At 36.3% G+C, this 22,780-nt stretch overlaps 1 protein-coding gene across 9 annotated transcripts in view; it reads left to right on the forward strand.

Moving 5' to 3' along the window:
- TRIM37 (tripartite motif containing 37) overlaps positions 1 to 22,780 on the forward strand; it is a 154,971-nt gene that overhangs the window by 27,241 nt on the left and 104,950 nt on the right. For 8 of the 9 annotated variants that reach the window (XR_004972828.1, XR_004972829.1, XM_036340401.1 and 5 more), the window contains exons 12-18: positions 1,269 to 1,345; positions 8,737 to 8,916; positions 11,980 to 12,094; positions 13,749 to 13,976; positions 16,299 to 16,435; positions 19,194 to 19,279; positions 22,438 to 22,632. Coding sequence is in view for 7 of the 9 variants with exons in the window: in XM_036340401.1 (XP_036196294.1) it covers positions 1,269 to 1,345; positions 8,737 to 8,916; positions 11,980 to 12,094; positions 13,749 to 13,976; positions 16,299 to 16,435; positions 19,194 to 19,279; positions 22,438 to 22,632 (1,018 nt within the window). In the remaining 2 variants the exon portion in view is untranslated. The remainder of the gene's footprint in view (positions 1 to 1,268; positions 1,346 to 8,736; positions 8,917 to 11,979; positions 12,095 to 13,748; positions 13,977 to 16,298; positions 16,436 to 19,193; positions 19,280 to 22,437; positions 22,633 to 22,780) is intronic. The other variant, XM_036340400.1, reaches the window with a different exon arrangement.

The following is a 22,780-nucleotide window of genomic DNA, read 5'->3' on the forward strand; positions in this document are numbered from 1 at the left end:
TTCAGGGTTCTGTAGTACACTGGTTCACTTTTTTGGTGGAGTAAGAAATTAAAGACAATTTTAATGTTTCTTTATAAGTTCTATTACTAATTCTACAGAAAAGTGAATTAAATATGAACAGTATGAATCCAGACATTGTTGACTCTTATTTCTTGTTTGTATGAAGATTCTTGTCTTCAGAAGATGTGTTTAAAATTTTTAAAAGCATTTTTAAAAATAAAATACAGAAAGCCATCAGAGCATACGTATGCTAATTGCATACTCATTGTAAATTTCAGTATGTTCCCTTGATCTATGTATTTTCTGTAAATTGGCAGCTGGATTCAGTGGCATGATGAGATACATAGTTCATTCCTATGGCAAGAATATAAGTAGTGCTGTTTTTTTAAATCACATGATGTCTAGTCGTATCTCTTTGTGGTATTGGCAGCTATTGATGCTCATTGCCTATATCACTCAAAACAGTGATATTCTCTGCCCTGACCGGTTTGGCTCAGTGGATAGAGCATCGGCTTGCGGACTCAAGGGTCCCAGGTTCAATTTCAGTCAAGAGCATGTACCTTGATTGCGGGCACATCCCCAGTGGGAGGTATGCAGGAGGCAGCTGATCGATGTTTCTCATCGATGTTTCTAACTCTCTATCCCTTTCCCTTCCTTTCTGTAAAAAATCAATAAAATATATTTCAAAACAAAAACTGTGATATTCTCATTTTATGGGTTTTTTTTGTTTTGTTTTTACTAGTAGTTGTCATACTTTTATAAAGAGATACTTTCCTTTATTATTTGATTAATCAATAACAGTTCATTTAGAAGAGGCAGGATTCTTTCCTGTAATTTACCAGTTTTCCATATTCTCTGAAAGTGATTAATTAAGTTTTAAAAAATATGAACTCATGGATTTACACATATTTAATCTCTTCAAGTTGGCTTCTGTGCCACTTTGTTGTCAATCTGAACAGGAGGGAACATTTATTATTAACAATAACATATACAGCAAACCAGCCAACAAGACACGAGTGCATGTTATGCCTCTATAGCTCAGAAAGTGGCTGGAAAGGCAGCCATCAGGTATTTTTCTTAATGTAAAAAAGTTTTTTGAATTGTTACAAAATCAAATCTTTTGGTCTTTCTGTTATTTTTCTTATTGCTTCTAAGTTTAGAAGTACTTCCCAATCCAAATATCATATATTAGTCTGTATTTTTTTTTTTTAATTGTGGCTGGAATTTGTATTTCTATAACTTCTTTCTTTTTTTCTTTTTTTTTTTAGGATGGAAATGGAGTTGTTCGTGGTTACTACTTATCTGTGTTTCTGGAACTCTCAGCTGGCTTGCCTGAAACTTCCAAGTAAGACATGTGATTAAATAACAAAGTTTAGTGTGTGTTTACATACTGGTACATTCCTCTTTATAATTTTTTTATTAACTTTTTTGTTAATTACTGTATTACATTTGTGAAAGTGTATATCCCAGAAATAGGGTGATGACATAGACTGGCAGTTCTCAAATTGTGTGGCCTCAGGACTCTTTATACTCTTAAAGTTTATTGGGAACCCTAATGAGTATTTTTTTTATGGGTGTTATATCTAGTGATACTTTCTGAATTAGAAGTTAAAACAGAGGAAAAAAATACAAAAATTGTATTAATTTAAAAATAATAACCTATTGTATATTAACATAAATATTTTTTTCCTGATAAAAATATATGTATTTTGCACTTTTGGAAATCTCTTGATATATACTTAAAAAGAAGATGGCTGGATTCCCATATCTGCTTCTATATTTAATTTGTGTGCAATAAGTTCTGTTGGTTGAAATCTATATATAAAATCTAGCCTCACAGATTTTGAATATCATGCAGTTGAGAAAAGTTTTTTTTAATGAGATATGATTTAACTCCCATAAAATTTATCTTATAAATAAGTGTACAATTCAGTAGATTTTTTGTGTGTGTTATTCCCCAAGTTCTACAACACATCCCTAATATCTGATTTTATAACGTTTTTATCATCCCACAAAGAAATTCTATACCCATTACCAGTCACTTCCTATTCCTCTTTCCCTGTCCCGGGCAACCACTAATCTCCTTTGTTTGTTAAGGATAAACATATTTATTTTAATATTGAGGTCTAATTAACACATAACATTATATTAGTCTCAAGTGTGCAGTATAATAATTCAGTATTTTTATGCACTGAGAAATGATCAATAACAATAAGTCTTTGTTACCAAAGTTATAAAAAGAAATTTTTCTTGTGGTTAAAAGGGAGGAACATTTGAAAAAGCAGTTTTAGATAATTGTGACTCTTCTTTGACATTACACCAAATTGAATGAGTGCTTGGTTGGTAAATGTAATTTGTAATGTGGAATGTAAAACCATATTAGTAAATTTGACTTTATTACATTAAAATGTATTGATGTGATATGAAATGTCTGCTTTCAGTTATAATGGAGTAATAGAAGAGTAACCCTTTCTCTTGGAATAACCAAAAAGAAAAGAGAAAAATAAACATTTTCTAGGCATTGGACATGAGGCAACCAATGGAAGCAATTCCCAATAGATAAGAAATGGACAGATGAGTTCTATGATTACCCCAGTTTACAGCCATGAGAGAATTTTCAGGAGGGTGAACTGAGATAGTGTGGCAGACTCCCTGCATGGAGTAGACAGTGCTGAGTGTCCAGGAAGACTGACGTAGCTTGAGTGTATTGGACAGAATACCAGAGAGGAGAGAGCTGCATAGGCAGAGAGCTCCAGAGATCTGTAGGGTGTTCCCTTCAAGTACTCAGAAGAGTACCGTTTAGGGCTCATTTGTGAGGAAGCTGAGTTTGGGGAAAAAATAATCTGAAAGGATTACATGAAGTGGTGTCTGGTGTTCATACAGGGCCAGGATCTGTCTGTTCCCATTATGACAGTGGAGAAATTTATAATTCATGAGGCATTTGCCTCAGTAGAGGGGAACAGCTAGGTTCTAGACTGAGCACTGCTCTAGACCTACCTAAAAAATAAAAGCACAATCTCGAAGGATCATATTTTCAAATAATTGTACCCCAGAGCAAAGCTCATGAAAATTTGTAAGATCACAAAATGTCCAGCACCCCACAAAGTAAAATATTCAATATGTGCTGTTCAATCAAAGTTTAATTGGCATTCAAAGAGATGGGAAGACATAACCAATAATGAGAATACTCAGTCAAAATTAAGCAAGAACTTTTTCTTTATGTGGATTATATCTATTGATATTATCTGAATTAGAAATTAAAACAAGATTTTAAAAATTTTATTAATTCACTTAAAAATTATAATTATGTGTTAACATAAAGACCATTTTCATGAATATAACTTTTTTGAAGTGAAATAATATTTGATGAGAAGCTTGTGTTTTAGATTTTTTGAAATCTTTGAATGTCTGGCTTTAAAAAAGAGCTTGGTTTTCATGTGAGAAGTAGGAAACAGGGACATTTAAGACAGTTCTAACTATTCCACTTGTTCAAAAGTTAAGTAGAGATATATAAAAGACTCAAATTGAACTTGAAAATGAACTATATTGGAAATGAAAAGTACACTGGATGGCATGAATGACAGGTTAGATATTGCAAAAGAAAAGATTACTCACACTTGAAGGCATAGCAATAGAAACTGTCCAAGATGAAGCATAGAAAAACAAATTCCAAAACAGAACAACCTGAAACAACTTAATGTATAGATAACTGGATTCCTTAAAGGAGGGAATCAGAAGAACAAATAAAGAAAAAATGGGGAGAACTTTCTAAACTTGATAAAAATTAAAACACACAGATTTAGGAAACTCAATGAACTACAAGCAGATGAAACATGAAGGGGGAACATCAAAGCACATTATAATCAAATTGCTCAAAACTATTGATAAACAGAAAATCTTAAATTAGCAGTGGAGCCCTAACCAGTTTGGCTCAGTGAATTGAGCGTCTACCTGTGGACTGAAAGGTCCCAGGTTCAATTCCAGTCAAGGGCATATACCTTGGTTGTGGGCACATCCCCAGTAGGAGGTGTGCAGGAGGCAGCTGATCGATGTTTCTAACTCTATCCCTTTCCTTTCCTCTCTGCAAAAAATCAATAAAAATATATTTAAAAAAACTAGTAGTGGAAAAAAACCGCATTTATAGAGGCACAAAGGTAAGGATAAAATCAAGAGTTTTCACTGGGAACAGTACCAGTGGAATTATAAAGGGACGTCTTAGAAAGGCTGATGGAAAAAAAAAATTTAGGATTTTGTACCCCGCAAAAATATCTTTTAAAATATAAAGGTAAGGTAAAGACATTTTCAGGCATATTTTCAAACATGGACTATAAGAAATGTTAAAGCACCTGCTGTACATACAAGGAAAATAATACTAGTTGGACATCTGAATCTAAACAAATTAAGAACAGCAGAAATGGAAATTGCTTGGTTAAGTTAAAAATTTTTTACTATTAAGATAACTTTAAATGATAATTTACTATTTAAACAACAAATATTAACATTGTATTTTACGGTTTATAAATGTAGAAGTAAAATACATGACAATAAAGCATAAAGGACAGGATGGTAGAACATGGTTCTGATACTGTATATGCAGTGGTATAATAACAAAGCTAGATGGTGATAAGTTCTGAAAAAAGATATCTTATTATCTGTTAATTCTCTTACTGCTTCAGTAATCCTAGAGAAGAGTTTTGAATACTTTTTCATCAAATACTGAAATGTCATTTAATTATGCAATTAAGAGTTTAACAGTTGAGGTAGTTTAACTGTCAAAATAAGGAATAAAAAATTATTGTATCATTGTCTAGTAGATTTTAATATCACCTGGGACCCTGCAGAAGTACTTTTCCATAATTTTATTATGCTTAAGTTTCTCAATACAATAGGCATGTGTTAGCATTCACATATGTGTGGGCTTTCAGAGGAAATCTGCACTTGAGTGACATCCTGGAATTGACTCTTAACAGTATATGCTGAGTGACTTGTTTTAGAAACAGGAATTTGAGTGGTTGAAGGAAAGAGTAGAATTTTTCTGGGGGAGTAATTTTAGTCAGACTAAAATTTTAACTTAACAGTTGTTAAATTTATTCAGACTTTCAGTTTGATAGAAGGAAAGAATTTAAGTTGGAATGTTCCAATTTAAGTTTTTCGTTTTATCTAAGATTGAAGTTGAGGTGCTGTGTAATTTAACTTGGATTAATTGCCATATTTATTAGAAAAATAGGTCTATATTAGTCATGATTTTAAAGAACTAATGCAGTGAAAAAATGACTTTTTTTCAAGCATTATATGATTTTTCATACAAAGGGACTGATTTTTCAAAAACTTCTATATTGACTTTAAACTTCTACCTATCCTTTTCCTGGATGTATTTGACCATCTGCATTAATATCTTCCCGAATTTTTCAGTATTCTTGATTGTTTCTCTGTGAGTTTTGAGTTTTTCACTACGCACTTTTAAAATAGTAAAAAAACTTATTTTTTAGGTGAAATTTACATGAAATATAATTAACCATATAAAAATATGCAGTTCAGTGAAATGCAGTGCATTTACAGTGTTGTACACCTACCACCTCTCTCTAATTTCAGCATGTTTTTCTCACCCCAGAATACCCATTAAGTAAGCACTGCCCATTCCTAGACAAATACTACTTTGCTTTCTCTCTGTATTTGCCTATTCTGGATATTTCATATAAAAGTTCATATAATATTGTAACTTTTGTGTTTGGCTTAGCATAGTGTTTGCAAGGTTCACTCATGTTGTAGCACGTATCAACTTTATTCCTTTACTAGAGGCCCGGTGCATGAAATTCATGCAGTCAGGGCAGGGACGGGGGTGGGCTGGTCCCTCAACCTGACCTGCGTCTTACTGCAGTCCAGGCCTAAGCTGGCAGTTGGACATCCTTAGCACTACAGTGGCAGCAGGAGAGCCTCCCACCACCGCCGCTGTGCTCACCATCCATGAGCCTGGCTCAGGGCTTCTGGCTGAGTGGCACTTTCCCTGTGGGAGCGCACTGACCACCAGGGGGCAGCTCCTGCATTGAGCATCTGCCCCCTGGTGGTCAGTGTGCGTCATAGTGACCCATCTTTCTGCTGTCCGGTTGATTTGCATATTGGCCTTTTATTATATAGGAGAATATGTTTGAATAATACCCAATGTACATATATACCTCAATTTGTTTAATCATTGGTTTGTTGATGGACATTTGGATTGTTTTCACTTTTTGGCTATTATGAATAATTCTATAAATATTCATGTACAGGTTTCTATAGGGACATATGCTTTCTTTATTTAATGTATACCTAATTGTGGAATAGTTGGTTTATATGGTAATTCTGTGTTTAACATTTTGAGGAACTGCCAGACTGTTCTCCACAATGGCTGTACCATTCCACATTCCTACTGGCAATTTACATGAATTTGTATTTCTCCACATCCTCAACAACACTTATTTTCCATTTTAAAATATATTTTATATCTATCCTAGTATGAAGTGGTATCTAATTGTGGTTTTGATTTGCATTTCCTTAATGACCAGTGAAACTGAACATCTTTTTATGTGCTTAGTGGCCTTTGTATATAACTTTTTTTGGACAAATGTCTTTTCAAGTTCATTGCTCATTTTTAAATTGGGTTGCTTGTCTTTTTGTTATTAAATTGTTATAAGTATACTTTATCTCATATGCTAAATTTTTATCAGGTATATGATTTGACAATAGTTTCTCCCATTTTGTAGGTTATCTTTTCATTTTCTTGATAATGTCCTTTGGGGCACAAAAAGTTTTCATTTTAATGAAGTCTAAGTTATCTATGATTTCTTTTGTTGCTTATACTTTTGGAGTCAAATCTACAAATCCATTGCCAAATTTGAATTCATAAAGATGTATCCCCATGTTTTCTTCTGAAAGTAAGTTTTACCCCTTATGTTTAGGTTGTTGATCCATTTTGAGTTAATTTTTTGTTGAAGAGACTTTTCTTTTTCTATTGAAAGATTTTGGCACCCTTGTCAAAGATCAATTGTGCATCAATATTTGAGTTTATTTCTGGACATATAGTGGTACCCTTTGTACTATGGAGCTGGCTTCATGACTTCTATAAAATGTAGACAGTCAAAAAAATATCACAGCTTTTGTACTGGTTAGTTCTTTGTGTCATCAATCTAGATAACACATTATGAGAGACACTAATATAAAAATAATTTGACAGTGCTTAAAGAAATACTAACACATAGTATTTGTAGGTAAGGAGCTGTAATTTTTTTTCTTATGTCTACTTTGCCAGCAGAAATAGGTTGAGCTATTGTGTTTTTCTTTAAAAAATTTACCTCCAGCCTGGCTGGTGTGGGTCAGTGGTTGAGTGTTGACCCATGAGCCACGAGGTCATGATTTGATTCCTGACCAGGGCTCATGCCCAGGTTGTGGGTTAGATCCCAAGTAGGGGATGTGCAGGAGGTAGCCGATCAATGATTCTCATCATTGATGTTTCTATCTCTCTCTCTCCCTCTCCCTTCCTGTCTCTGAAATCAATAAAAACACATTTAAAAATTTTTTTACCTCCACCTTGCTGTACACCTGAAACTAATACAAAGTAAATTGAATGTAAACTGTAATTGAAAAATTAAATTAAAAGCACACACACACAGATACAAAATTTACCTCCGCCAAAAAGGAGAAGCATTTTGGTTACTACTGATGTAAGAATGTGCAAACTTGTAGAGAATTTTTATAAAAATGTATTTGAGCCAGACTGATGACATATGCTGGTGAACAGGATTTCAAATGCTCCCAAGAATAGCAGGCTTGCAGCAGCTTTTATGCATTTGAAATTAGGAGGGGAGAAAGATTGGAGAAAGCAAGGTGGGGAATGGATTAAAGGATAGTTAAGATTGTATTCAGGGGGTATTACTTCTAAGTGTATTAACCTAGATGCACAAGAACAATGGACAGGGCTGGCTTAAAACCTTGCTTAAAGACATTATAGGCCTGCTGCATGACTACCCACCATGACCTGGGCACTTAGGAATTTATGATCATATTACCCTGTGATGTTATTTTTCATAGAACCTCTTTTTTGTCCACATTAGTGTTGAGTCTTCCTTCTGATTATCTTTATTTCTTCACTTTTCTTTCTTTTTGTAATAATGCTTTCTTAGTAAAAATGAGTTTGGAGACTTGAAAGTTTTATACTTTATAAGATAGGGAAATCTGAATATATTGGCTTTACCAATTTATACTTATTTTCTGTTAGAAGAGTTTATAGGCTTGAATTTCTGAATGCACAGTTAATTTATTTTAACTTGAATTGGAAAAATAGAGTATTTAAAATTTACTGTTTAGTTTAAAATTGCATGGTGATAAATCTCAAAGGAAATGGCAGAATTTTTACATGTGAAGAAATATTGGTAATGAATATATGAAAAAGCATATAGCTTTGCTAAAACAAACAAAAGTAACTTTGAAAGTACTATTTTATACAAATTTGTTTATTTACTGAGGTGATGTTTTACACCTGCTATATTGATAAACAATATGGGAGGAAAGAGAGACCTACTGCCAGTCATGTTGGGATAGGCCATTCATAACACTGCTGTCTTTATAAATAATACAATCCTTCTGAAAGAAATGTAATTGTATATAAAGTTTCTTCTCAGGTAATTAATGACCATAATGTTTTGATGAGTCTTTTTATTCTGGTTTACCAACTATATTAATATTCAGTTTTTTTAATTTTAGATATGAATATCGTGTAGAAATGGTTCATCAGTCCTGCAATGATCCTACGAAAAACATCATTCGAGAGTTTGCATCTGACTTTGAAGTTGGAGAATGCTGGGGTTATAATAGATTTTTCCGTTTGGACTTACTTGCAAATGAAGGATACTTGAATCGACAAAATGATACAGTAATTTTAAGGTAATAGGTAACATTTGATATTGTGGTTTTTATCATGAGGGAATAATGTCACCAGAACTTTATTTTAAAAGCCTATTTAACAAAGGTGAATATTGAAATTCATACCAACTATAATCTTACTATGTTCTTAACCATTTCTTTCAGGAGTCTTGTGTAGTCAGTGAATAATTTAAGTTAGAAATGTTGACATTTAGTTAGTAATTCCATAAAAAGGAAACTACTACTTCTAATAAATATAGTAAGGTTCTATTTATCCATTGAACTTATTGCAACCTCACTATTTGCAAATCAAAAACACGGTCACTTGCTTTTTTTCTTCACTTGACATTAAGGTGACAGGTTTTATAAGCTGAATTTCACAAAAATATTTTCAGTTCCTTCTAGATAACAGCAAATGAAAAGTAAGGGAATAGAGATGAATCAAACTAAGTGATACTAGTTAGTGTGTTATTTGCAAGAAAGGACAGAACATAAACACTATCATACCACAACAGCCCCATTTAATGTTGGGGTAACTGTCACAAGTCAGAAATTTTGAGCATCATTACAAGATGTTTTAATTTGATGTTACAAATGGGGACTTGCATACTTAAAAAATAGACTCTGTACTGGTTGGAGCGTCTAACCCCTGGTGGTTAGTGCACATCATAGTGACTGGTCAAATGGTTGGAGGAACAATTAGCATATAGATATGTATTTATTTTTTATTTTAACGAAAGAAAAAAAGTGTAGCTCAGCCAGTGTGGCTCATGAATCAGGAGGTCACAGCTTGATTCCCAATCAGGGCATATGCCCAAGTTTTAGCTTGATCTCCAGTAGGGGGCATGCAAGAGGCAGCTGATCAATGATTCTCATCATTGATGTTTCTATCTCCCTCTCCCTTCCTCTCTGAAATCAATAACAATTTATTTTATATTAAAAAAAAGAAAGTTAAGGAATTTTATCTTCTGCTTGCTTTCGTTTTGTTGTTCTTGTTGTTAATCCTCACCTGAGGATATTTTTTCCATTCCTTTTTCAGAGAGAGTGGAAGGGGTGGGGGACAAAGAGAGAAAGAGGAAAATGTATGTGAGAGAGTTAAATTGACTAGTTGCCTCTCGCATATGCCTCGACTGGGAGTGAACCCACAACCTAGGTACGTGCCCTTGACCAGGAATTAAACCCTTGACCCTTGGGCATGTGGGCTGATGCTCCAACCATTGAGAGACACTGGTCAGGGTTGCTTGCTTTTGTTTTGGCACTAAAAATGTTGAGGATTGACCATGCTTTTATTAGTCATTCAAAGATCTTATTCGTGTACTAGAGGCCAGGTGCACAAATTCATGCATGGGTGAGGTCCCTCGGGGTAGCCTGTGGGGATTGGGCTCTAGCTCACACTCCTAGCCTTGTAGCCTCACCTGGCACTCCACTGTGGCTTGGTTGCTCCACCATCCCGTTGGTGGGATGATCTATTGTGGCCGGGCTGCCCACCCAGTTCCCTCAGTGCCTGGGAGCCAGGTGGTGACCCCGCCTCCTGACGCTGTCGCTGTCTTTTGGGTAATCGGGCCCCTGTTCACACCCACCTTGGCCTGGCACCGCCCACTCACCTCCACTATCCCGCTGCAGTCCCATTCTTGTCGGGGCCCATCGGGGCCGGCAGCAACTCCACTGCCCGCCTGCTTCCAGCACTTCATCGCCCACGCCCACCATGTTCTGCGCCGCCCCCTGGCGGTCAGTGCATGTCATAGCGAGTGGTCGAACTCCCGGTCAAACAATTTGCATACTAGGCTTTTATTATATAGGATACTGACTAGGCATTATCCACTCAGAATGGTGGTCCAGTAAACTTTTTCCACTCTCTGCTACATGAATATCCTTATGGAAAATAGACACCTGCTGCAGACAACTATTAGATGGTCAGTAGCTTCTTACACTAGCTGTAAAATTGTAGGAAAAGAATGGGATGGTAGTTAACATAAGATTGGCAAGACTAGATAGAGGATTTGCAAGCTTCCAAATCAGCCTTGCCTCTTGTTACTCTTTAGAAACATCTTTATATGTTACTGTAATTTTTTTCCACTGTAATTGGAGTCATATTAGGCTATATAACAAAGGTGGAAGGCTTCTTTTGCTTTAATGCAGGGGTCCTTAATCTACGGCCCGCAGGCCACATGCAAATACAAATATTGTATTTGTTCCCATTTTGTTTTTTTACTTCAAAATAAGATATGTGCAGTGTGCATAGGAATTTGTTCATAGTTTTTTTAAAAACTATAGTCCAGCCCTCCAATGGTCTGAGGGACAGTGAACTGGCCCCCTGTTTAAAAAGTTTGAGGACCCCTGCTTTAATGCATATTAGCTTTTTAAATACAGAGATAGCTCTGAATAGATTAAGACCCTGTCATTTATTCACCATAGGCATTAATTTAGATATTTGTTTTTTTTCTTAACTCTAGCTAAAATATACTATATTGTGATATATGCAGAGTTTTGATTTTGTGTTGCTCTCTGGAGGGGTTGGGAATATAATTTAGAACATGAATATAGGTTATTTATAACATGAGACTGGGGAACTGTAAAGCAGTTCTGGGCAGTTGACCTTTTAAGTCATTTTTTACTGAGGAACAGGAAATAGGGAAATTGAGATGGAAGAAGGAAGGAAAAAGGGCAGTGCCTAAAAACTACCTATTTTGCTAGGGCCTGACCTAGTCAAGAAATGTTAGCTTCCTCCTTCCTGCATAGTATGGTCCTGTTCTTGAGTCATGATCAACCTTGTATTTTAGCTAGATTATTATAACAAATAATGCTTTAGTAGGTTAACCATGATATGTAATGGTATTTCTTTAGAACTCTACAGTTTAAGTTTAGACAACTGATTTATAGATGACTTTACAGAACCTTATTTTACTATAATTTGTAAAGTACATGTATAAATGGGAAATATGAAGAGCTCTGAGTACATTTTGAATTTTGGCCTCACATGATAATGAAACTTAAAATTTTAGAATTTATAGTTATAGATTCAAGGCTTGTTTGATGATATTTTATTATTTGGATTATTTTTCATGTGCAGCTATTTTTTTTAAGGTTTCAGGTTCGTTCACCAACTTTCTTTCAAAAATGCCGGGACCAGCATTGGTATATTACTCAATTGGAGGCTGCACAGACTAGCTATATCCAACAAATAAATAACCTTAAAGAGGTAAGGACAAAAATACATATTTTGGGTTTAGTGTTTTATCTTATTGGCCTGTTAACATTTATAATTAGATTTGGGGTACTTCTTGCTGTTTGTAATTTTGTAGAAAAGTCCAATTATTTTGTTGTCCATTCTTTTTTTTTTTTTTTTAAATATATTTTATTGATTTTTTTTCAGAGAGGAAGGGAGAGAGATAGAGAGTTAGAAACATCGATGAGAGAGAAACATCGATCAGCTGCCTCCTGCACATCTCCTACTGGGGATGTGCCCGCAACCCAGGTACATGCCCTTGACCGGAATCGAACCTGGGACCTTTCAGTCCGCAGGCTGACGCTCTATCCACTGAGCCAAACCGGTTTCGGCTGTTGTCCATTCTTACCACCTTTGAACCTGTAAGTCTTTACTGCTCAGTAGCCACTAGCCATATATAAATATGTAAACTTAAAAAAAATGCAGTTCCTTAGTTGCACTGGCCACATTTTCTTTTTATTATTTTTTTAATTTTTAAAAAAATGTTTTTATTGGTTTCAGAGAGGAAGGGAGAGGGAGAGAGAGATAGAAACATCAATGATGAGAGAGGATCATTGATTGGCTGCCTCCTGCACGCCCCCTACTGAGGATCGAGCCCACAACTCAGGCATGTGCCCTTGACCGGAATCTAACCTGGGACCCTTCAGTCCTCAGGCTGACACTCTATCCACTGAGCCAAACCAGCTAGGGCATGGCCACATTTTAAATGCTTATATTGGGCATTGCATACAGAAACATTTGCATCATTGCATAAAATTGTATTACAGTGCTGCTCTAGCTTGAGGTTATCTCTCTGTGTTTTTTTCAGTGACTTCTGTATTTCTCTTCCCCATGCTGTCTTGAATTTAGAGGATTCAAAGCTATAGAACAACTGAAAATTGCCCCATCTTGAATTCTCACTATTGTTGAATTGAGCACTGGGGAGAATCAGTTAATTAATTTTTATTTTACCACGGTAAACTAAATATGTAAGGAATGTTTCTTTCTGCCAATTGAAAATGAGATGGGGTGGAAGCTTTTGAAGTGCCAAAATTGGCTAATAGATCAGGGAGTAATATATGAATAAATACATACTTTCAGAGATTTTCATGTTATATGTACTATTTAAAACTGCCTATATTTACTTTAGAGTTCGCTCACTGTACTTGTAGCTTGGGCTGGATAGGAGAAGGATGAGAATAAATTAGGCAATTTTTCTTTCTTTTTTCCAGAGAGAATGGAGGGGAGGGAAGGGAAGGAGAGAAGAGAGAGACTTTGATGTGACAGTTTAGAATATAGGTTATTTAGAACATGACACTCTTTGGGGAACTGTAAAGCAGTCCTAGGTAGTTGACCCAGACTTTGACTGGGGCCAGGGTCTAACCTGCAACACAGGTATGTGCCCTTGACCAGGAATTGAGCTCGAGATCCTTCAGTCCTCAGGCTGACGCTATAATCACTGAGCCACACTGGCCAGGGTGGGCTGTTTTTCTTTGTCACAGATTTTTCCATAAGCAAAAGGCAGCAGGTGGTGAGAGAGATGGTGCAAGAAATGGTTTTAAGAACATATATATTTTTTAAATCTTTTTTGCTTTTCCATAGAAACACGCTTATAACTTGTTTATTCGTGCTGTTTTTGTCTTAAAAGAGACTTACTATTGAGTTATCTCGAACTCAGAAATCAAGAGATTTGTCACCACCAGCTAATCATCTTAGCCCCCAAAATGATGACAGTCCTGAGACACGATCTAAGAAGTCTGGGTCCTGTGCTGACATGCTTCTCCAGGATGGTCCTATTTCAGCTTCTGTAAGAGAGGCCAAAGAGGATGAAGATGAGGAGAAGATTCAGAATGAGGATTATCATGTAATACACCAGGTTTTTAGATTTATTTTGTGTTTGATAAGAGAAATTAATAAGATCATGGTTTTTATCATGTGATGTAGAGGAGTCAGTGTGCTAAAAATCTTATCTGTTAGTCAAGTCAGAAGTTGCTGAATCAAAGTGTTTAAAGTTTTAAAATTAATTTATTGTAGAAAACTACATTCTACACAACAAACTGATGTACATTCTAGAAACTATAGATTGTGAATTTTTAAAATGTGTTGTATTTTTATTCACTGAAACTAGTAAATGCCTTGTCATTGCATATGTAGATAGATTCATTTAGGACTTGGGAGATAGCCAGGTTTTGTCACAGCTAAATAATGAACAGAATGAGAATTCAAGGAGTGGTTGTTTTTATTTGAGGTAAGATAGGGATACAGAGAAAAGCTTTTTGAGAGGATGTAGAGAAAAGGGAACCCTAGTACACTGCTGACAGGAATGCAGACTGGTGTAGCCATTATGGAAAAAAGTATGGCGTTTCCTCAAAAAATTAAATGTGGAACTGCCATTTGACCCAGTGATCCCACTTTTAGGAATATCTATATCCTAAGAAACCCAAAACACCAATCAGAAAGAATGTATGCACCCCTACAGAGCAGCCCAATGTACAGTAGCTAAAGTCTGGAAACAGCCTAAGTGCCCATCAGTAGATGAGTAGATAAAGCTGTGGTACATTTACACCATGGAATACTGTGCAGTAATAAAAAAAAAAAAAAAGTATCTCTTACCCCTTGAGACAGCATGGAGGGACCTGGCAAGTGTCATGCTAAGTGAAATAAGTGAATCAGAGAAAGACAAGTATCACATGATCTCACTCATATGTGGAATCTCAGTAACAAAGTAAACTGATGAACGGAGTAGATCCAGAGACATGGAAGCCTGGGAACGGAGGGCAGAATCTTGGAGGGAAGGTCGGGGAGGGTAGGTAGGTGGGAAGTAATCAACCAAGAACCTTGTATGCATAAATGCATAGCCCATGGCCACTGACAATGGGGAGGTGAGGGTGGGAGGTGAGGGTGGGCTGGAGGGGGTCAATGAGGGAAAAAGGGGGGCCTATGTAATACATGCAACAATAAGGAATTATTTTTTTAAAAAAGAATCGTTGCCCTAAGGCAAGCATGTCAAACTCACAGGGAATATTTTTTGTGGCCCAGGCAATATAACGGTATGTAAGAAACATTTTAACAAAAATTTCGTAACTTAATTTTTACAGTATTCTGTTACACATAATTATTAATGATGAACTACAACGTTCGCTAATGACTGATTACTATAATTGTGTTGCATTCATTTCCCTTACGTGCCTTACACGCAGGCGCGCCATTTCTCTCCACTAATGCTAGCAGCGAATATTTTAGCAGTCGATTGCCCCATCATTAGTCTTGTACTGACTTGTTTGGTGTGTGCAATGGGAAATATTTTGCTTTCTGAGAACAAGAAAAATAGGTTTATTTTGCATTAGGCTTATTAATTTGTGCAGTTATTCAGTGTCTGGTAAGTTAATGTTCAAGAAAAAATATTTTTATTTAAATGTTTTATTATTTTATGTTAATGATTACTCATTTATTTCAGCCCTTTGTATTCAGCATGTCTCTATTGAAATAAACCTCCGTTTCTATGAAAATTGAAGCTTTTGTTTTTTTGTGGCCCACATAAACTTAAACCTTGTTTATTTGGCCCTTGTTAGCCATTGAATTTGACATGCTTTCTCTGAGGTAATGGAGACATGGTTTCTGAAGGAATAATAAAGACTGATGCCAGAATTTAAAAAAAAAAAAAAAAAAATGAAGGAGCCATTAGGGAGACTAAAGATAAGTTTAAGGTATTGACAAATCCCAAGTATATAAGGAAACTAATAGGGTCTGGAACTGAGCACTTGCATTAATCTTTTGATAGGGTGAGGTAAAGATGGAGTTTACATGTAGGGCAGCTGAAAGTTGGAGTAATTTGTGTTTAATAGCCAGTGTGCTTTTCTATGCAGGTAGGTGCAGGTTTTACAATGACCTTGTGGATAATAGAGGTTAGGTAGGACTTGAGGAATGATAATTTGAAATGTTACTCTGTATGGAGCCTTACTGGAAGCTAACATGGAATACCGGAAGCATTTCCAATTACATTAAGGGCCCCGCTGAAATTGGCAGCAATAAATCAGTAGTACCAGGTAATGTGGTTGTGTGATTTTTTTTTTTCTACGGGGCTTAGGTGATTGGGCACACGAGCAGAGAATTCTGATGATTGCATTGTTATTTGGTGCTTGCTCCATACTCAATTGTTCTTTGAGATAAAAGTCTTTATTTCTTTCCCTTGTTCTAGCATGAGCTTTCAGATGGGGATCTGGATCTCGATCTTGTTGGTGAAGATGAAGTAAACCACCTCGATGGTAGCAGTTCCTCTGCCAGTTCCACAGCAACAAGTAACACGGAGGAAAATGACATTGATGAAGAAACTATGTGAGTGTTGTGCATTAACTACCATATAAAACACCTACATGATAATTGGATATTAACTAGATCTAAAAGTGGGGATATTTAGCATTTTTTCTTGATAATCTTTATAAATAAAGGATTTTAAAGGAGATACTTGAATTAGTTTTCGCTCTCTCATCTCTGGGTTCCAAACTGAGTTTTAATTTTTCTTTTTTATCTCACCCAAGGATATATATTTTATTGATTTGTGCGTGCATGCCAGAGAGAGAGAGAGAGAAAGAGAGAGAAACATCTGTCGGTTGCCTCCTGTCCCAGGGATGAAACCTGCAACCTAGGTATGTGCCTTGACCGTAAATTGAACCTGCAGCCTTTTGGTGTGAGACACACTCCAGCCAACTGAGCCACCTGGCCAGGGCCTGAGTTTTTTTATTTTTTTTATTTTTTTTATTTTATTGATTCTTTACAGAGAGGAAGGGAGAGAGACAGAGAGTCAGAAACATCGATGAGAGAGAAACATCGACCAGCCGCCTCCTGCACATCCCCCACTGGGGGATGTGCCCGCAACCCAGGTACATGCCCTTGACCGGAATCGAACCTGGGACCCTTCAGTCCGCAGGCCGACGCTCCAGCCACTGAGCCAAACCGGTTTCGGCAGGGCCTGAGTTTTAATTTTTGTTTTAACTTTTAATTTTGCCGTTATTTCATATTTAAGAAAAGTCTCAAAAAATACTAAGAATTCCCCTATTTAAAAAAACTGCCTGTATTCTTTCCTCACATGTTAATATTTTGCTTTATATTTCTCTCTCACCATACAATTTTTTTGTGAGACATTTGAGATTAGGTGGGAATACTTCCCATTATGTACTTCTGGAAAACAAGTATATTTCTTATGTAACTACAGTGCAGTTATCAAAATCAAGAGACTAACATTGCTGTAATATTATAATCTGACCTTTTAAAATTTTTGCATTCAGTGATGTCCTTTGGTTTAGGATCCAGTGCAGGATCAAATGTTGCTTTTAGTTAAGTCTCTTTAGTTTGCCCCAATTGGGGTCACTTAGTCTTTTATTTCATTTTTTTTTTACTTTGTTTTATATGCCTTTGACACTTTTGAGAAATACATAGCAGTTATTTTGTAGAAAATCTTCAGTTTGCAATTGTCTGATGTTTCCTCACCATTAGACTGAGGTTATGCACCTGTGGGAAGAACACTACAGAGTGGTGAGGTAATGTTTTCAGTATATTGTATGAGGGGGAAGTGGAGGCATGTCTTTAATCTGTCCCATTAGGGTTGATTGATTTAGATACTTGGTTAAGAGGGTGTCTTCCTGATTTCCCTTCTCTACAATTATGACTTTTTCCTTTTGTGAATAATAAATATCTCTTGGGAACATAATTTGAGACTGTAAATAACTTTTTCTCATTGTACTTTTGTCCATTAATTTTAGCATCCATTGATGATACTAGCTTGGAGAAGATTACTGTGTTGATTGCCAGATGATGATACCATTATTCATTCTGCACTTAGTTGGAATTTTACTTTAAGGAAGAACTTTCCCTATTAATTAATTGATTAATTTCATTAGTATGGACTCACAGATTCTTATATTAAATAATTTAACCCATTTATTATCATAATTTATTACTCAGATTATCTAAGATTTAGCCAATGGGAGCCTGTTAAAGAGATAACTCCTGTGTCCTTTGAGATGTCCTCATAATTTTTAAAGCACTTTCTTATTTTCTGGCACTAAAAGACATTCCAGGTTCACCTTGTACTTTCTCTGTTCCAGCCCTGGCATCAGCCCATTTTTCAAAGGAAATACCAACAAAATAGCAAAAAGATTTAAAAAGCCCTAGCTGGTTTGGCTCAGTGGATAGAGTGTCAGCCTGCGGACTAAAGAGTCCTGGCTTATGCCTGGGTTGCAGGCTCGATTTGCAGTGGGGTGCGTCCAGGAGGCAGCCGGTCAATGATTCTCTCTCATCATTGATGTTTCTATCTCTTACTCCCTCTTCCTCTCTGAAATCAATAAAAATTTACATATAAAAAAATAAAATAAGGTAATAGTGTTTTTTGGTATGATATACTTTGAGGACTTTGATAAGAGGATATTACCAGTTATTCTGAAATAATATTTTAGGAAAATATTTAATATATGCAGTAATTTGAGCATCTTTCTTTTTTAACCTTAAAATGTAGTGGTGCTTTGTTTGTTTTGTTATTCCTCACCTAAAGATATTTTTCCATTGATTTTTAGAGAGAGTGGGGGGGAGGGGGACAGAAAAAGAGAAACATCCATGTGAGACGGACACATGGATTAGTTGCCTCCTACACATGGCCCTGGACCGGGATCGAGCCTGCAGCCGAGGTACATGCCCTTGACCATAGTCGAACTTGAAACCCTCAAGTCTGCAGGCCAACGCTCTATCCACTGAGCCAGACAAGCTATGGCTAAAATGTAGTATTTTAAGCCTAAGTTACTATCATTAAGGTACATATTATTTAAAGCTATAATCTTTTGCTCTACAATGGTTCTCAGATTTTCTCTTTTAAACATTTAATGTTTCCAAGCTATTTTGGTATTTTTTAAAGGTAGTTTGAGTATTACAACTAACTATACATGTGATAATGACCAAAGTCTTTTTCTTCATTTTTGTATTTAGTAATATCTGTCTTCACAAGAGAAAGCTGTGCATTATTGTTATAAAATTCATTGAGGTGTGATAAATAATGTTAATTTTGCTTAACTTTGTGGGAATAATGAATTTTGTGTATTCTTAGGTCTGGAGAAAATGATGTGGAGTACAACAACATGGAATTGGAAGAGGGGGAACTGATGGAAGATTCGGCTGCTGCAGGACCTCCAGGTACAAGGGTCAAGCCCATAAGCCATTCTGTCTTCCCTTTGTTCTTTTTTGACCATATCATATTTTAATATGTGGCAGCCACTAGCTCTTAAAATAATAATATAGCTATTTGATATGTACTCATGTACCAGGCAAATGCACTTTGTGTACCTTATCTCAGCTATATAATAAAGCCTAAGTGACCTTTATGGTGGAATGACCAGAACGACTGGTCGCTGTGTTGCACACTGACCACCAAGGGGGCAGACACTCAGTGCAGGAGCTGCCTCGTGGTAGTCAGTGCGCTCCCACAGGGTGAGTGCCGCTCAGCCAGAAGCCAGGCTCACGGCTGGCAAGTGCAGCAGCAGTGGCAGGAGCCTCTCCTGCCTCCGTGGCAGCGCTAAGGAGCAGTGAGCCAAGCAGTAAGGAGCAGTGAGCAGGCAGGTGGTAAGGACCGAGGGATCCCGGACTGTGAGAAGGATGTCCACCTGTTGGCTTAGGCCTGATCCCCAGGGGGTGATTGGGCCTAAGCCAGCAGGCGGACATCATCCGAGGGGTCCTGGACTGTGAGAGGGCGCAGGCCGGGCTGAGGGGTACACCCCCCCACCCCGCTCCAGTGTATTAATTTCGTGCACCCGGCCCCTAGTTTACTTTAAAAAGTCTGTGAGATTCTAGGCTACTGTCTTTCAAAATAGCCTCTCATCTGGGTTCCTTGTATCAATTATTGCTCCCCTTCATTCTGTTTCCCACAGCATGACTTCAGAATGGGTGTGATTTTTCCTTCAAATTGATATCTGATCATGTAACTTCTCTACTTAAAACCATTTATTGGATTCCAGTTACTTATGGATAAAATCCAAACTCATTAATATGGTGTAGAAGGTCCATTATGTGCTGGCTTCTGCTCATTTCTTTAGCCTGCTTACACTCCTCTGCATCATTTTTCAGCCCATTAAATGTGCCATGGTATTTCTCACATCTTTGCTTCCCAATGTGTTGTTCCTTCTACCTTCTCCTTATTTTTGCTTTTATTTCATTTCTTACTGGAAGCCCTCCTAGACTGCTTGCCCTGGGTGTCTTTTCTGCTTTCTCACATTAACCAATTAGAATCTGTAGAACCTATTTAACCTATGTTAAACATTATTCTTATTGCTTATATAGCTATTTTGCTTTTCACCTCTGAACTCCATGAAGCAATATAATGTGTGTCAGAATTTTGTATTCCTAGCACTTTAAACAGTATAATAGGGATCATTTAATATTTTTCACATAAACATTGAGTAAATACACTTTATTACTAAGTTTTCAGTGTAATTTTTAAGGTTCTAAATAGTGCATAAAAATTCAGAGGCCATCTTGGTATAAAATGGAAGATGAGTGTACTGCGTCAAGGTTACTGAATATTTTCAGCCTTTTCTTTTTTTAATATATTTCTTTATTGATTTTGGAGAGGAAGGAAGAGGTAGAGAAAGATAGAAACATCAATGATGAGAAAGGATCATTGATTGGCTGCCTCCTGCACATCCTACTGGGGATCGAGCCTGCAACCCAGCATGTGCCCTTGGCCAGAATCGAACCTGGGACCCTTCAGTCTGCAGGCCAATGCTCTATCCACTGAACCAAAGTGGCTAGGGCTTTCAGCCTTTTTAAAAAATTTTTATTTATTTAAGAGAGGAAGGGAGAGGGATAGATAGAAACATCAATGATGAGAGAGAATCATTGATTGGCTGCTTCCTGCAAACCCCACACTGGGGATTGAGCCCACAACCCAGGCATGTGCCCTTGGCCAGAATTGAACCTGGTGGAACCCTTCAATCCACAGGCCGATGCTCTATCCACTGAGCCAAACTGGCTAGGGCAGACTTTTTTTTTTTTTTTTTTTTGGTTAAATCTGATTTCCTTTCTTAAACTGTATTGTAGGGAAATTCTTATATATAACATTTTTAGACACTGAGTAAGCGGAGGTTATATTTTTTCAATTATTCATTCACCAAATATTTACTGAGCACTTAACTGAAACTGAATACTGTTTTACTTTCAGGAACTACAGTATTGGAAAAAAGATGTCCCTGTTCTCATGGACCTCATGTTCTATAATTCTGAAATTATAATTTATTAGTTCAATATATATATATTATTGAGCACCTATTATAGTTCAGACATTGAATTCTAGATGCTGAGGATACAATAGTAAATCAAACAGTTAATTTGTATTTTGTGCTTTGGGGAATTTTATATATTAGGTAGGCATTTATTGAAATTCTTTCCTATTTCCAGATTTCTGGAAAATACAATGAAAAAGAGTTACTCTTAAGTAATTTATAATCTGAAGGTGAATAGATATATAACTAATATATATAAGACCATGCACATACAAAAGAATTCCAAATAATTTTTTTATATATTGCCTCTGCAAGGAGGTGAAGTGTAACTCTCCATCCTTAAATGTAAGCTATGCTTAGTGACTTGCTTCCAGGTATTACAGTGTAAAATATATTTAAATAGCTTTATTAAAGGTTGATTTTTAACCAATATTTTCATAATCCAATATTGCTAGGCATTGTACTAGGCACTAGAGAAAAGTCAGGTGGTTTTCTTGGCCTAAAGCTTAGTTCAACATAGGTGATACAAATAGGACTTTTGCTCACAGTCTGTACTATGCCATCAGTCAGTAACAAGTTCGGTCTAAAAACTTCAACTTGTGTTCCAGTACTTAAGCTAGAAAAAAAGTCTACCAAACATGTCATAGATCTGTACAGTTTGCTATCCAGAGACCTGGAGAAGATTCCTATTTTGGTGTCTAGTTCTTGGAATCTGTTATACTATGGAGATTTGTCTTTAATCCAAGACCACTGGGTTATGAGATATGTTAGCTTTTCCTAATTCTCATTCCACTAATTGTATATACTGTATACATTGTCACTTTTTTATTTCTAGGGCTCAGGATGAGTTTGAGGGTTGCTCCCGAATTCTGGATAGTAATGAGGCCAGTGCTCAGCCACTGTGCTTTGTGTACACCTCTACGGCAATCTGGTTTCTTCATTGTGCTTCTTCTTATGAAAATAAAATCCTAAGAGACAAGTATTCAAACATCAAGCAGTTTACTTTTTTCTTTTAAGTATACTTAAATTTGTACACATATATAGCATGCACTTTCTATATTTTTTTTTCTTTTGCAGGTGGTAACCATGGCTATGTTGGTGCCAGTAGTAGAATGTCAAGAAGAACACACTTATGTTCTGCTACTACAAGTAATTTATTAGACATTGATCCTTTCATTTTAATGCATTTGTTGGACCTTAAGGGCCGGAACAGTATGGAAAATTTGTGGGGCTTACAACCTCGCCCACCTGCGTCACTGTTGCAGCCCACAGGTAAAATATTAACAGTGATTTTCCTTTTTCGTGGTTCCCCAAAAGAACTCTTATTCCAAATACGGTATATTTCTGTAGCAAATTGATTTTTTCATGGTAAGTCATAAAATGACATTTATATTAATCAAATTAATATTTTGTTACTGTT

The sequence above is a fragment of the Myotis myotis genome, unplaced genomic scaffold (genome assembly GCF_014108235.1).
Source record: "Myotis myotis isolate mMyoMyo1 unplaced genomic scaffold, mMyoMyo1.p scaffold_m19_p_17, whole genome shotgun sequence".
Lineage (NCBI taxonomy): Eukaryota > Metazoa > Chordata > Mammalia > Chiroptera > Vespertilionidae > Myotis > Myotis myotis.